This window comes from Cheilinus undulatus, linkage group 4 (assembly GCF_018320785.1).
Source record: "Cheilinus undulatus linkage group 4, ASM1832078v1, whole genome shotgun sequence".
Taxonomy (NCBI): domain Eukaryota; kingdom Metazoa; phylum Chordata; class Actinopteri; order Labriformes; family Labridae; genus Cheilinus; species Cheilinus undulatus.
This window is the reverse complement of record NC_054868.1, coordinates 10266891-10282707: the sequence shown is the minus strand read 5'-3', so window position 1 is coordinate 10282707 and position 15817 is coordinate 10266891. Positions and strand designations below refer to the sequence as shown.

Here is a 15817-nt window from a genome sequence, read left to right as displayed (position 1 = left end):
TAAATGAAATAATACATTTTGCAGAAGCCTTAGAAGAAATTCATCCTTACACATTATAATCTATGCATTCCGGATGTCTCCTCTAGATCTCCACAAACTGAATAATCATCATGGGAAAACCAGCGTTTTTATTCTGAGATTACAAGCTAAAAACAATTGAAATCTACTTGTCATAATAGGAAAACTGAGTTAAATCAAATGTATGGCTGTATTCTTGCTTAGCTTTTCTGTTTCGTCTTGTAAACCTCTACATGTTGCTGGAAGTTTAAAGCAAGCTGCACTTTTGCATTAACTGAAAACCTTAGATTCTCCCCGTTGCCCCCATCAGCATCAGCCTTAGTTAAAACAATCAATATTAAGCTGAAAATGCTAGCTTGTAAACATTCCAGCATGGACACAGGGTCAAATTCCACATCACGTTTATCCTGTGGCCCTGTGAGTTCACAACCACAACTCTGAAGTCTGACCAGCAAAAGAGGAAAAGCCACTGAGGTAAGTGAGTAAATATCTACATTTCATTGACTTCTGATGCTCTGGTCTCAAACTAAACTACTATGAAGTTGTTCATGTGAGACACAATATCCAGTGTTTGCAATAATAGTGTTAGTAGGATGTGTAAAAGTCTGGGGTTTAGCGCAGCTGAGGCATAATGACTGAGGTCAAACAGAAACAGCATACTAAGAGTACAGCAGAAAATCAAAGAATGAAAGACTCTCACAGAAGTGTCGGCTCACCAAAACCTTAACTGTACACGGTGATGGACTGGCCATCTGGAAATTGGGAAAATGCCAGAAGGGCCACCAAAATATGGGCCATTTGGGCCACTCAGAGTTATTCATAATCTCACTGAAAAAAGTTAGTACTTATTTTGGCCTTGATTTTTTTTAAAGGATATTGCTAATGCAAAAAAGCATTTGTGATAGGGCTGGGAGATTATGGCAAAAATCAAAATCACAATTAACTGAACTTTTTAAATTTATGTACAACTATCCCATGAATCCCCTGTAGTCACATTTCCTTGAAAAGTAAAAAATAAACAACTGGTATGACTTGCTAAAAAATTATTTTATACTACTGTATAAAAAGTAGAAAGTAACTTTGCTGCTCACATGGCATCATGTGACTCCTACTTCTCCTTTTGGGTGTCATGGCTACATACATGGCTCGTGACACCTGGCCGCCTATCACTTGACTACACATAGTGTGTTTTTAATGGGACCGTGCCTTAGTAGAGAGAGAATTACTAGGAAAAAATTGAAATAATTTACAGGGGCAGGTTTCTTTCGGTTAGCAGCTCCAAACGTTGGTTTTGATTATTTTTTGCTTAATTGCCTAGCCCTAATTTGTGGTGGGCTTAAGTTTATGTTTATGAGCTATAAAGTGAAGGGCCGAGGAAAAAATGAAGAAAGCTCTGTTGGTTGAGCATGAGAAATCTGCAAAAGTAACAGATCAGTTGTCCAAACATATCATATCACTTAAAGCATTGGATTCCAACCTCCCAAGGGGGGCGCCAAAGATCTTGGGGGGGTAGCAAGGCTTTGTCTTTTCTTAGGCTACCAAAATTAGATGTGCAATTATTGACTAAAACCAAGATAAAGCAGTTATTAAGTAGTTTATACAAAGGTTTTGTGATAAGAATAGCATGCATAGGACTTTTTTAGGGCTTACCAGTGAAACAATTAAAACCTATGTTGTTTTTGGGTGGCAAAGTGTCACTTTTTCTTCTCTCTTAGGTCCTGGTGGGCTCTGCTTTTCTTAGGTACATGTGGGGGGGCTACAAAGAAAAATTGTTGGGAAACACTGACCTAAAGTATTCCCTGAGGGCGGAGGGGTCCATATTATTTGAGATCACTTTTTCTGCCACTGATTACTGTGACTGGCCAAAATGACAAGGCCAACTGTACAAGCTGTGGGGAGGATTGCTACAAGTATGCCATCAATACCAGCCAGGATGCATATGATAATTACTTTATCCACAAATATGCCCAAAAAAATAAAAATAAAAACTTTCAGAACACCTACCAGACAGGTGAAATAATACTTATTTTATTTCAACCATCATGATTCACTCTTGTTGAAAAAAAAGGTACACATTTCATTTTTGTCATTGTACAAGCTGTAAAGTAGGATCACTGGCATTAATTTGCATAAGCCTCATGGTGGTGGAGGGTAGGGCGGTGCTGGTTTGACAGATGGTTGACCCCGTAGTAGCATGCTATCAGCCATGACAAAGTTTTCTGCCACCAGGTGCTGCTCCCCTGGTGGCAGGCCACAAGCCACTTTTCAATCTAGGTGCGTTTTAACTTAAGTTTTTCATGTCAACAGTTCCACTGATGTTTGAAAAATAGGACCAGTCTGTTGCAAAAGCCTGAGCCTTATTTGATCCCAGTTCAATGTTGATTGTACACTGTTAAAACACAAATCCTAGAAAGCGTAGTTGTCTAATTTCTAGTCAAAAAAAGAAAAATTCTCCTAACAAGTCCAGATAAACATCTAAGGTCAGAAATAAACCCTAAGTTAATTGTGCTGTGTGAAAAAAATCTGCTGACTTAGGAATGGTAAATGGACTTGAGCCTGCCTAGCACTTTTCTGGACTTCAGAATAATGAAAGTGCTTTTAACACCAAAGGTCACACTTACCCATTTACACCCATTAACTTCATATTCACACACTGATTTCAGAAACAGCTATGCAAAGTAACCATCAGTATTAACAAATCCTATTCATACACATCCACATCTAATTGATGCAGCAGCAGAAGACATTTGGGATTCAGTGTTGCACCCAAGCACACCTGAGAGTGACTGCAGGAGCTGGGGAGATGAGATGACAGACTCTACACTGATCCACAGCCGCCTCAGAGCAAGCAAATACTACTTGATGAGTATCTTGAAATAAAATGTTTACATCAAGTAAGTTAATTCATATCATTTTAAGACAGTAAAGCAAAATTAGTTTGCACAGGCAGATATTTTTACTTACTACAAGCCGCCAAGTCCTTAACTTTGGCTTTTACAACCCCAATTCCAAAAAAGTCGGGCCACTGTGTTAAATGTAAATACAAACAGAATGCAATGATTGTCTAAGTCTCATAAACCCATATTTTAGTCACAATAGAATAAAAACAACATACCACATGTTGAAATGGAGACATTTATCATTTCATCAAAAATAACACCTTATTTTGAATTTGATAGCAGCAGATCATCTCAAAAAAGTAGGGACAGGGCATCAAAAGTTATACCAATGAAAAAAAGGGTTGTAGGAGCAACAAATCAGTAACATGACTGGGTATAAAAGGAGCATTTTAGAGAGGCAGAGTCTGGCAGCACATTTCACCGTACCATCCACAAATGCAAGTTAAAGCTGTATCATGCAAAGAAGAAGACATTATTGAACACAATCCAGATATGCCAAAGCTCATTTGAAATGGACTAAGACAACATAGAAAACTGTTCTGTGGTCAGATAAATCAAAATTTGAAATTCTTTTTGGAAACCACTGACACCATGTCCTGCAGATTAAAGAAGAGAGGACCATCCAGCTTGTTATCAGTGCACAGGTCAAAAGCCTGCATCTCTGATGGTATGGAGTTGAATTAGTGCCTATGGCGTGGGCAGATTACACATCTGGCAATCCTCTATCAATGCCAAAAGTATAAAAAGGTTTTGCATATTTGCATATTTCCGCAAGAAAAAGATAAACCACACACTACATCCATCACAACAGCATGGCTTCATGGTAGAACAGGCCTGCCTGCAGTCCAAACCTTTCACCAATAGAAAACATTTTGGAGCATCATAAAATGAAAAATCAAGCAAAAAAAGATCCAGGACTGTTGAGCAGGTAGAATTTTATGTGAGACAATAATGGGACAAAATTCCTCCTCTAAAACTCCAGAAACTGGTCTCCTCACTTCCCAGACATTTACACTGTTGTTAAAAGAATGCCTGATATATTGTTTATTTTCTATTGTTAATAGAATATGCATGATCATCTTATGTCATAATATAAAGGGCAAAAAAGAGTTTGATGCAATAAGTAAACAAATAATCTGTCAGTTTGGTAAGCAACTTTTTCTTGATTATTGTATTGAAATAACATTCATCTAAATCAGGTATAGTACATCCCTTTAACAACAACATAAAGTCCTCTCAAGTCTATGTTTCCTTCATGGTTTTCAAATTTTCATCTTCATTGTAAAATCACAGCCCTGTGATTTGATAATCCTATCGTTTTTGACACTGCTTTCATTTTCTACTCACATGTCAGCCTGAGCCACAGAAAACCAAGCTGCACCATCCTACACATCACAGAATGTCTGCACCCTCACACCCAGCAGCACTCTCCATCCCACCTCACACTCTGACCCAACTGGCTCGAGAGTGGCTGGCAGAGGACACACCAAACTTTGACCCGGCTGGAGTATGTGTGGGGTCCCAGGAAGTGGAGGCCAGGTTGCTGTGTAAAACTCCACACAGTGTCTTGGCAGGACGCCCCTTCTTCACAGCAGTGTTCTCTGAGGTCGGCTGCACAGTGGACTGGATTCACCAGGAGGGAACCGAGATTGGTAGGTAATACAAAGCTGCTTCAACTGCACCAACATAAAGGAGGAGAAAATTCTTTAGACTTCAATAATCAGTGTTAATATATGCTGAATCCAGACGGACAGAAATGTTGCAGATCTGTGAAACCAAAGAGCTATTAAAACCATAAAATAAAACGGTTACCTTATCACTGAAAGACCAATAGGCAAGGGGGGGGGGGTTTACAAATCCATGTGCAAGTTGAAAAACCATTGCCTACTAACTTGAGTGATGCACATGGGCTTGTTTGGGAATGATTTGTGACAAGTGTGCATGGATTTGCTACCACAGTTTTCAAATCTGTGAGCATTTGTAAACCATAGGAACAGATTTAGAAAAGCAGTCTTGTTCCTTTCTTAACTCAGCCCTGGGTATAGTTCTGTATCCTTCATAAATTTTCACTTCTGGCACAAAATAGTACACTCTAGGGATGCACAATATTATCGGTATATTTGATTCAGCAAATATGAACATTTCAAGCAGAAGAGACTCAAGACAAGTTTAACAATCATCAAGTTTACAAATTTAACGAAAGAGAAATGTGCAGTCTTCTGTGATTAGACCCCATTGTGATAACTTCATGTACTTGATGAGGTAGTGAGGCAAATGACAGGAATAGGATACCCCCTTAGTAGTCTAGACTCTGGTGGTGGTGTTGATGAGGTATGCAGGGTCAGAAGACTTCTGAGAAGCTGGACCAATGAGGTGGCTTGGAGGAGAAAACTGATGTATATAAGCAAAAATCTCTGGTATTCACAGTTCAGTGCAGTAACACAGCTTGGGACTGTCAGTCCTTGAACTGGGTAGGGAGCTTTGGCAAGGTAGACCCAAAGAGAAGACTCGTGAATGGCAACAGAGTCAAAAACCAGCACTCAAACAAACGCAGAGTACATATCAAGTCCAGAGTATGGCAACAGTGACAGTGACAAGCCAGTGGTTCTCAAACTGGGGTCCGGGGACCCTTGGAGGTCTGTGAGCCATGGCTTGGGGGTTTTCAAAATAATTTAAAATAAATTATTAAAGTAATTCTATGTCATAAAAATATAAAATAAATACTTAAAGGGACCACAGCGCCATAAAACAACTGTACTAAACCGATGACTCCCACATAAGTCAGCTTCGGGCCAGTAAAAACTCAGATATGATTGCGACATATCATGTAAATCTATCACTCGTCACGCCTCAGTCACTTTGCTCAGGACGCATTTGGTGTGCAGCTCCAGCTAGCAACGATGGATAGATATTTTAGCATGTCCACTTCATTAAGTGATGCTCAGCAAAACAAGCTAAACTGAGAAAATATGATGACAGCTACCTCGAGTTTGGTTTCATTGAGAACAGCAACGGAAGACCAAAATGTGTTGTGTGTCTTCATTTATTTGCAAATAAAGCCATGAAGCCCGCCAAGCTATCATCTGGTGACAAAGCATGCAGAGTTTTAGGACAAAACAAAAGATTATTTCGAAAGGATGAGGAAAACATCCACCAGAAACACAAATGTTGAACCTGAGCACAACCTCAGAAAAAGCACAGAGGGCTTTTTATTTGGCTGCTCAAAGGATCACAGATCGTAAGAAGCCACACTCAATTTGACAAGAGCTTGTATTTAGGTTGAAGAGTTTCAATACAGCATCTAGGATTGCAAATGGCAGTTGGCGTATGTTTAATCAGCATGAGGGTAAATGTTGGGGTCCTTGGAAAATGTTCTGCCCCGTAAGGGGTCCCTAGCCCTAAAAAGTTTGAGAACCCCTGCTCTAAGCCAACAAGGACCTAAGGTGAGAAAAGGTGGCACACAGCCAAACAGAGAGGCAGACAGGAACAGAAACAGTCAGGAACCAAAGGCTGATGTGATAACAACAAAACAAGCAGGTCAAATCAAACAGGTAGGGTTGGCGTCAGGTAAGCAGTCAAAAATAGTGCTGGAAAGTCTTGCATGGATTCACAGAACATTCTGGCAAAGTGTAAGTGAGCAGGGGAAGCTTAAAAACTGGCTTGATTGCTGATGCGTAAGAACTCATAGGTGAGTAGAGTTGAGCTTGATTAGGTGGGCGTGGCTTACTGGCAGGCAGAGTGGAGCATGGGCAGCGAATACATTTTTATGTAAGTAATTTCAGAAATTCTATAGTTTAACAAAATTACCTCCTTTTTGTTTTATTTTGAAATTCTACTTTGCTTTTTTAACAGGTTTTGTTTCAGTAAGGAGTTTGGTTCTCCGTCTTCAGCTAACCGACTTCCTTTTGGATAAAACCCTGCCTTTATTTTGAAAGAAAATCAGAGACTTCGGAAGATTGAAGATTATGGGAAGAACTTCACCAAAGGACATAGAACTTTTTAATGGGCTGAAAACCAGTGAAGCAATCAAACTGTATTTTTAATGCACTTTTCAGAGAAAATAGCGCAAAAAGCTTTACATGAATTAAATCTTTAAAGGAAATACTGTAACTGTAAAAAAGCTGATTGCTGATAGCACATGATTTAAATGATTTTCAACTTGTCCACTGAGCTGTCTGAGTTTAGTGTGCATCGGGCACGGCCTCACCACAAGGTGGTCTGCGCCCTGTCTGTGAGTTTTTCAACATGAAATAACACATTAAAGAGCAGTGGTGGATTTATTTTACATCACTGTGGCTGCAGGGAGACACTGCAGTGGTTTAACCAAAGTTTGCTGGAAGGGACAATAAAGGATGTGATTCATGTGATTTTAAAAAATGATTGCACTAATTTTGGACATTGCATATTGTTACGGGCTAAACCAAGGTAAATAAACAATGCCAGAATCCAAAGCCCTAACATTTAGTGTATTACAGAAAAGATGAAAGAAATAGGACTGGTTTTCAGTATTGGAAATACAGGCTGGGTTAGCTCACCTGCACGGCATTGACGTCTGGGCCTCTAGCCTAGTTCACTCTGGAAACATTGCGTGATCGGCGAGCCCAAGCTTCGGTACAGTTCAGTTATAGTTCAGTTGGGATGTAACTCAAAAACAATGACTAGTTTCATTCAAGTCCATGGGATTTGGTTTGCTGTAGAGTCCGAGTTGGCGTCTTCTCCTTCACTCAGTGGCAGCGTTCCCCACTACCTGAGTCTTGTGACGTCATTTAAAAAAAATGACGAAAAAAGAATAAAAAAGAACAGCATTGAGTTGTCTTCTTTTCAAAAACAACAAAAGTCGTGTACTGACATGTCTACAGTCACCATGGTTTGTGTTATGCAGTTCTCTATGGAGTTTAGTGCTAGTAGTGGTGCAACTCTGTAACAGCTACGTCACCTGTTTTGTTGCTCTGATTGGCCCGTGAAGATGTGAGACTGACTGAACGTTCATCCAATCACCCCTCGAGTTTTTTTCAAAGGCTCTGCCCTTTCCCAAACGCCATCTATGGGAAGTTTACCAGATGGATGTACAAATCCATCTGGCGTGTCAGTTAGCATTAATACTGACTGCCCAAAAAACCCCTAAACTTTGATGTTGTGTTTTCTAGTTGCCTGTCAGTCTATCAGTACCACAACGTGATATTTCAAGAATGAACATACAGTATGTCAGAGTCATTGGGTCCCATGTGCATCCCTTTCTTGTAAATATCTAAAGAGTGCTTTGAGGAATTTTCTTCACACCTTCCACAAATATCGACTCTGGATGAAGGATGAACAGATTAGATCTGGAGGTAAAAGGTAAAGGCAGTTAAGCATCATGGTTAGTCCTTACTAATAACATTTGTACCACAGAAAACGCTCCAGCCCTTCCTCTTGACCTACCATTGTTCTTTTATTTGATACTCTGCAGAGGCAAATAACAACTGGAATGCACTTCTAGTTAAAAAACAAACCAAAAACTGCAACAGATCCTTACAAAAGCTGAACAGCTTCTTCTTGAATACAGCCTCCTCAAAAGATCATTTCACACTTGATCTTAGAGCTATACTAAAAATATGCTTTTCGCTTCAATTTGATGGCTATTATCCACAGATACCACAGAGAGATGAAGAGCTTTGGTTTTATGCAACCTCTTTCAAATCCAAACAAATTCATGTTAATCTTGTTAAACGCTGCAGGGGCTTTCAATACTATCAAAATCACCTGATCAAATCAAAATAAACTTTTGAACCTTTGCTTTTAATTCCTCTGCACACATGAAAAAATATTATTATCATCATATTATCTTTATAATTATTGTTCTTTTATTCTTTATTAAAGCCTTAATGGCACTTTGTCTGTGTTTAAAGTCAGCCCTCTGATTTCTCCCACAGGCCCAGATGCAATCACATTAACTGCTGTAGTGAGGGGCCCAGCAAGGTGCCTCCTCCTTGGGGAAAGGCCGGCCCTTAACTGCCTTGCCCGAGCGTCTGGCATCGCCACTCGCTGCTGCCAGCTACAAGCGATGGCAAGAGAGCGAGACTGGCATGGAGAAGTGGCTGGCACACGCAAGACCACTCCGGGCTTCCGTCTGGTGGAGAAGTACGCCATGCTGGTTGGCGGTGTGTCCATGCACAGACAGGACCTGAGTGGGATGGTGATGCTGAAGGACAATCACGTGTGGGCTTCAGGGAGCATCACACAGGTGAGAGGCTGCAAAGCATGTCTTTTTAAAATAGACTGTGTCCATGCAGCTCATTCATATGAAAACTTAATAAAAAACAAAAAGGATTGAATTTACCAGACAAAAGAGCAATGAAATGTTTAAACTAGGGCTGTCAGCATTAATACTTCAATCCCAATGAGACAAAGGTTGATAATTAGTGCGTTAATGATTTTAATTACATAAAACATGTACTTTATTATCCCTTCAGCACACTTTGGTAAAGCCACTGCAGCACCAGCCTGCAGCCATAGTGATGTAAAATAAATCCACCTCCAGTGTTAACTTTGGCAGCTATTTTTAGTTGCAGTTTTTATCTTTAAATAAAATGCATTTTAGTATTAGTCACATTTTAGTCATTTCTACCCTTTTTAGCTTTAGTCTAGTTTTAGTCGACGAAAACTCAAAATCATTTTAGTCTAGTTTTCGTCCATAAAAAGTGGAAAGAGGAAAACTAAACTTACTTTTTGTCAGTTTTAGTCATCACAGATCTATTTTTGCTGGTCTTTGTCTAGCTATTGTCATGGAAAAAAAGGCTGTCGACCAACATTTTTAGTCATAGATTTAGTCGACGAATTTAACACCGTCGACCTCTGCTCCTTAAAGTCTAATTTTCTTAAAAAACCATCACAGCTCAATGGACGAGTCAAAAGTCATCTGCACATTGTGATATCAAACATTTTTTCTTTTCCCCTTATTTCTTTTCTGATCCATAAAAAGTTCCCTCTTTAAGCCGATATCATTCATTATCGTCTTTATTCTCTTTCAAAATAAAAGATGTTTGCATTAAAACAGGAAGTCAGTTTCCACTAAGACAGTACAAAAATCCAAAATGAAAAAAGACAGCATTGAACTCAAAATTGTAAAATTTTAGAATACAACAAAAAAGGGTACAATTGTGATTTACTTACGAAATTCTAAAATTGCAATCAAAGTAGGTTTTTTTCAGCACAACTTCTCCAACTTTCAAGGTACAAAGAGGATGGAATAAGTGTTGAAGTAAACAGAAAGCTCCAGCAACATTTATTAAGGAAACAGAAAAATGTGATAACATAAAAAGTAGAAAAATCAAAAACTTGCATAAATATACCAATGGTATACATTATATATCATCCAATAGAGCAATAGCACTAAATGGTCTGATGGGTTTTGACCAATAAATACTGACAGGCAGACAAGGGGAGTGACAACCTGGAATACTGACAGACACCAAATTTCAATCAATAAATTAGGAAGAAGCAGCCACTGGGTGGAGTTAGACTTCATGCTGTGTTCTTTGAAAGTGTTATCTGCAGAAAGGTTGTTAAAAATATATAAAGGTGTCTTTAAAACATTCCTACAAACAGGATAAAACAACTAATGATAAAAACATTGCAAATGTACACTTTTAAAGATACATTAAAACTCATTAAATAAAGAATCCCCATTAATCCCCCTTAGAAATCAACCTTTCAAATAAAAAATCCCAAAATGTTCCTTTTTAAATAAAAAATGAATACTAACACCCCACAGACTTGGTTTGATTCCTTCTATACCTAGTAAAATAAGAAAGACATACTGTAGGGTGTTTGGCTCATTAAAATATTTTGTACTTCTGTGCTCAGTGATGCACTCCTAAAAGAGATGAGAATTTACTTCAGCAGAGCCTGAGAGATAGGATACTCACCTCTTTCATGGGCAGATTTACTCAGAACAAGCTCAATCTAAAACTAACAGCCATGTTTGCTCTCTAGGCCGTGAAAGCTGCGCGGTCAGTGTGTGGCTTCAGCAGTAAGATCGAGGTGGAGTGTCGCTCTGCAGAGGAGGGCAGAGAGGCAGCTGGAGCCGGAGCAGACATCGTTATGTTGGACAACTTCAAACCTCAGGTAGTAAATATTTCACTACTTAGTACTTTTCACTACCTGTGATATAATCACTACATGAAACTTTACACTCATTTCACCTGCAGGAGCTTCATGCTGCAGCTCGCTCTCTGAAGGAGGAGTTTCCTACTTTACTGATAGAGGCCAGTGGAGGAGTGACCCCGGATAACTTAGCTTCTTATTTCTCCCCACATGTAGATATCATTTCCCTGGGCTGCATTACTCAGGGATGCCCAGTCGTGGACTTTTCTCTCAAAGTTAAACATGCCTCCAGTGATGATGAGCACCACAGATGTCATGTTCAGACACAGTGATAGAGTAAGAAAATGTTTAAATTAAAAGAGAAGACTTCTTCAGGGTTTGTTTTATTTGAAAGAGCAACTGTGATTACAGCACTATAGCTGCAGCTAAAGATTGAGAAATATTTCGTGTCCTGATCACACCCTGTCACTGGTTGTTTGATAAGGATCAAAAGAGAAAGAAAACTAGACTGTACTTGTTTTTCTTCCAGCACCAAGCAGGCCAAATGAGAGTCAGCTTTTTTTCTGAGAGAAAGTAGACATAGGTAGTTTGATCAAAACTTAGCACAGACAAAAATGAGAAAAGGTGATAATATACCATCCACACAAATAGGCCACTATATTAGGTACACCTATAACATCTCACTAAAATCAAGACTGAAATAGTTTGGGATATTTTCAGTAGTTTTTATTTTGTTTTCCTGTTTTGTTGCTAAATTAAATTTCTTCGTTATTGGTTTTTAGTACTGGTTTTAAGGTTAAGGTTAATTTCTATGTTTTAAAAATGCTTCATCTCAGTTTAGTTTTTATTAGTTTTAGGCCTATTTTTGTTTTTTTCAGTAAAAAGGGACACTTGTTAGGGATGAGAACCTAAGTGACCAGAAAAAGTACAACCCCAGTTCTAAAAAAGTTGGGGCACTGTGTACAATGTAAATAAAAACAGAATGCAATGATTTGCAAATCTTATAAACCAATATTTTGTTCACAATAGAACATAAACAACATATCAGATCTTGAACCTCAGATATTTAACAGTTCGTGGAAAATATAGGCTCCTTTGGACTTTTGTAGCAGCAACACATCTAATAAAAAGTAGGGACAGGGCCATTTCTACCATTTTGAAGCATCACCTCTTTAACAACAGTCTGTAAAAATCTGGGTAGTTAGGAGGCCAGTTACTGGAGTTTTGGGAGAGGAATGTTGTCCAATTCTTGTCTAATATATAAAACAGTTTTTTGTTTGTGTTTTATTTCAGTAAAATCTCAGTGTACAGTCATATAAATTATTAATGATTTCCTTTTTTGGGGGGTGGGGGTTGGTGGTGTTTAACTACAATTCATGATTTTGGTTTGAGAAGAGATCTTTATTATGACCCCAAAAGAGGGCAAAAAGCTGTTAACTATTTTTTGTGCATCTTTATTTATAATTAACTTAATTTATTTTTCAAGCAAGGTTTAAACTCTATCATATTCCCAGTTCTAAGAGAAACCAATACAAATGAGCAGTGTTTGGCACACTATGGATTTTGCCAGTCCAGTCAATGTTTTCACTATATTAGTTTGAATACCCACATTTCAATCATGAGACATTTTAAAACAAATTAGTCATGCAATACTAACATTTCAAAATATTTGAAAAAAAAAGTTTGAAATTTGAAAGTGTTTATCAGTTACAAAGTTTAATAAATCAGACACTGATGTTAGAGCCAAAACTGTTTTGCACTGTTAAGGGGGTACTTGGCTGAAAACATATTTGACAGGGGTGCCTGAACAAAAAAATGTTGAGAACCTCTGGTCTAGACTACCCTCTCAGTTGGGGTCTATTATAATAGACTATGTTGATCATTAATATAATAAAGACTATACCCTGTTATAGTAAAGACCAGCGTTGATCACTGTGACCACAGCACTAGCAGTATCTAGCCCTGTTACAGAGGCAACATATACCATCCCTAACTAAAGGGAGGAACCACCAAAGCTGCGCTGGGGTTGGAAAGAGCTAGGAGGGGGGATAGGGGTGGTATGTGGTTTAGCATTGTTTTGTTGAACTATGCAAGGCCTTCCCTAAAGAGGATATTGTCTGTATGGAAATATTTTTTGCTCTAAAACCTCTGTATACATTCCAGATGTGTAAGCTGCCCACACCATAGGCACTAATGCAACCCCAGACCTCAGAGATGCAGGCTTTGGAACTGTGTGCTGATAACAAACTGGATGGTCCCTCTCCTCTTTGGTCCACAGGACTTCGCATCCGTGGTTTCCAAAAAGAATTTCAAATTTTGATTCATCTGATCACAGAACAGTTTTCAATCGTATCTCACTCCATTTTAAATGAGATTGGCCCAGGGAAGAAGGCGATGTTTCTGGGTAGAGGGTGTAGATGGTGGGGTATGGTGGTTCTGAAATGTTTCCACAGTTTTTCTTCGATTGGTGAACCTCCACCTATCTTTACTGGGAGATACTGTTTAAGCCTGAGCCAGATGAAAATTTGCCAGGCCAGTCCCTCATGGTCTACATGTGTTCTTAAAGGGTCAGATTTCATAGTAATTATAAATTGGTTGTGGGCAACCTAAAAAATTGACTTATTAAGACACCTCTAAAAGTTTACAGCTAGTATACGTATTGCGGCTAGACTTATACACCATTACTAACCATATGACTGACATTATGTATTATTCAACTTAGTTAAGGCCTTTTAGAAACACAGAATTGTGATAGTCAAGATTTTTTTTCTCCTAACTAATTTCTTAGATCAAGGAAGAGTTCTGTGGTATAACTTCAGTTTCCCTGGAAGACATTTATCCTGAAGCTTGATGGGTACACGCCACGTCTTCTGCAGCCGATGCGTGCTAGAGTAGGAGCTGCTGGTACCAGGATGCATCATCCCCTGAACTCTTTAGATGAGGTAATTTTATTAGTGTTGTCACGGCAAACACGACCCTGAGCAACATAACGTTAGTCTAGGGCTTCCAGGCGCCTGCTGCCCATGCCATACTAGCATGTGGCTGCCAAGCTCAATGAAAGGGAGACGGACCTTAGACGGGACAGTCTATGGTTTGCTCCAAAACGTTCTCCACGAGGTAGCTCTCGGTGTTGCATTGTTCCACACTCCTCCAGCACACCTGCCCACCTCAGCTTAATCAACACAGTGGTCCCCCGCCTCTCATTAGCTACTGGCTGTGAGGGCTGGTAGGCCCGCCCCCATAAAGCTTGACAGCCATGCCATACAACCTATCAGGAGTGTTGCCGTAACAGCGCGTAAATAGCAAAAATAACATTGCAGACAAGAGCATAGTAACACCAATGCATGTCATTGCAGTCCCAGAGTATTGAAGAAAAGGGATGGGATTGTCAGCTGTCTCACTTAGTACCTTGGAGAACAGAAGGAGGAGCTCTATCAAGACTGTCAGGTATGTCATTAAGAAATGGTAAATGAAAATATTAAATAACTGAAACTGATCACTTGCGTAAAGATTATCTAATAGTATAAGACAGAGCACCTGAGTAACATTTTAGGACATTCATTCAAGATTTTATGTTTGCCTACTGAACCTAACAGCCTGCTTATGTAAAATTAAATGGATCGATCTAGTACACCTACCTACATGTAGCGTATGGTGTCTGTGGAGTCTTTATAAAAGTATTGATACATCAGTTTGGTGAAAATTAAGGCTTTATATAAAAAAAAGTATGAAAACGTCTTTAAATCAAATTGGAATGTAATTAAAATTTAGAGCCAGTCTTCCATTTCCATAGGCTATTCACCAAAAAAGATTCTAGGTTTTAATTTTTACAAGTTTGTTTTTGTGTGTATGGGTTGTACAACAGCATGAGTATGGTTTTAGCAAAAACACAAAACAAAAAGAAATAAAAAATTTTCAAGACAAAAATAACTTTGTTGTTTGTAAGATCATACATTCACAGCTTTATAGGCTCAAAATTTCAGTTTTTTTTTTCTCAGAAATTTACAGTTTTATGAAGGGATAAAGTTTTTACTTGATAAGCTTATAAACTTATAACTTTGTGTATCTTTTCCCAAAAATTTACAACTTCATAAACTCAAAATTTTCAAATTTATTAGATCACAAATATTTTATAAACTTTAAATTTGAGATTACCTCCAAAATTGTAAAATTTCTTAAATTAAAAAATGTGAACTTAAGTCTCAAAATTTACAAATTCATTTAATTCATAAAGTGCATTCAAGGGCATTTTAGCAAATAAATAGAAGGAAGTTATACATTTTCAAGGAAAAAACTCAATATTTTAAAATGTGTAAAGTCATGCATTAAGGAATGATAAACTGATGCGCTGTTAGACTTTCACAAACTAAGATTGTTCAGTTGTTCTATGTTGTAGCCAGTAGGTATAACGGGGTCACTAGTGTGACCAGTAAGAAACTGAAGATGCAATGGAATTATGGAGAGGGTCTTAAAAGTATAAAATATAACTCAGATTTTCTGTTAAAAGCACAATGTTAATATATTTGACCTAAAGTTTCTGTTTGTTGTTTCAATGGAGGCTGAAGATGGGGGCTACACAGATGAGACCATGAAGATTCTGGTGACCCACAGTCCCTTGGTCAACAAAGATCCAGCAGATGTTGCAATCGTGATTGAGGGAATCATGGTGCTGAATGGATGTGGAGACCTAACTACTGCATGCGTATGTTGATGGGACTGATCTATGCTTTCAACCTTGAATAGACTGAACTGAAATACACCTTGGAAGTATTTCAGAAACTTTTTCCGGAGCTTGATGAAACAGAGCTGTTCAA

The 15817-nt window shown here is 38.5% G+C and overlaps 1 protein-coding gene across 3 annotated transcripts; it reads left to right on the top strand.

Moving 5' to 3' along the window:
• The first annotated feature begins 427 nt into the window (after positions 1–427).
• Positions 428–15603, top strand: LOC121508713 (nicotinate-nucleotide pyrophosphorylase [carboxylating]-like). Of its 3 annotated transcripts, XM_041785741.1 has the most exons (6): positions 428–492; positions 4273–4570; positions 8831–9141; positions 10893–11024; positions 14360–14450; positions 15562–15603. In XM_041785741.1, exons 2-6 carry the CDS (start codon positions 4318–4320, stop codon positions 15564–15566), a joined length of 792 nt encoding a protein of 263 aa, XP_041641675.1. In that variant the 5' UTR covers positions 428–492; positions 4273–4317; the 3' UTR covers positions 15567–15603. The 3 variants fall into 3 exon arrangements, with proteins under 3 accessions (XP_041641675.1, XP_041641673.1, XP_041641674.1); XM_041785739.1 differs by lacking the exons at positions 14360–14450; positions 15562–15603 and adding an exon at positions 11108–12508; XM_041785740.1 differs by lacking the exons at positions 14360–14450; positions 15562–15603 and adding an exon at positions 11108–12508 and having other exon boundaries at positions 437–496.
• Positions 15604–15817: the final 214 nt, after the last annotated feature.

What these genes read in the sequence shown, in the direction of transcription:
- LOC121508713 (XM_041785739.1), top strand. Translation starts at nt 4,318, where the DNA reads ATGTCTGCACCCTCACACCCAGCAGCACTCTCCATCCCACCTCACACT. An exon ending in CCAGGAGGGAACCGAGATTG is followed by an intron (nt 4,571 to 8,830) that starts GTAGGTAATACA and finishes TTTCTCCCACAG; the next exon opens with GCCCAGATGCAATCACATTA. An exon ending in CTTCAGGGAGCATCACACAG is followed by an intron (nt 9,142 to 10,892) that starts GTGAGAGGCTGC and finishes TTTGCTCTCTAG; the next exon opens with GCCGTGAAAGCTGCGCGGTC.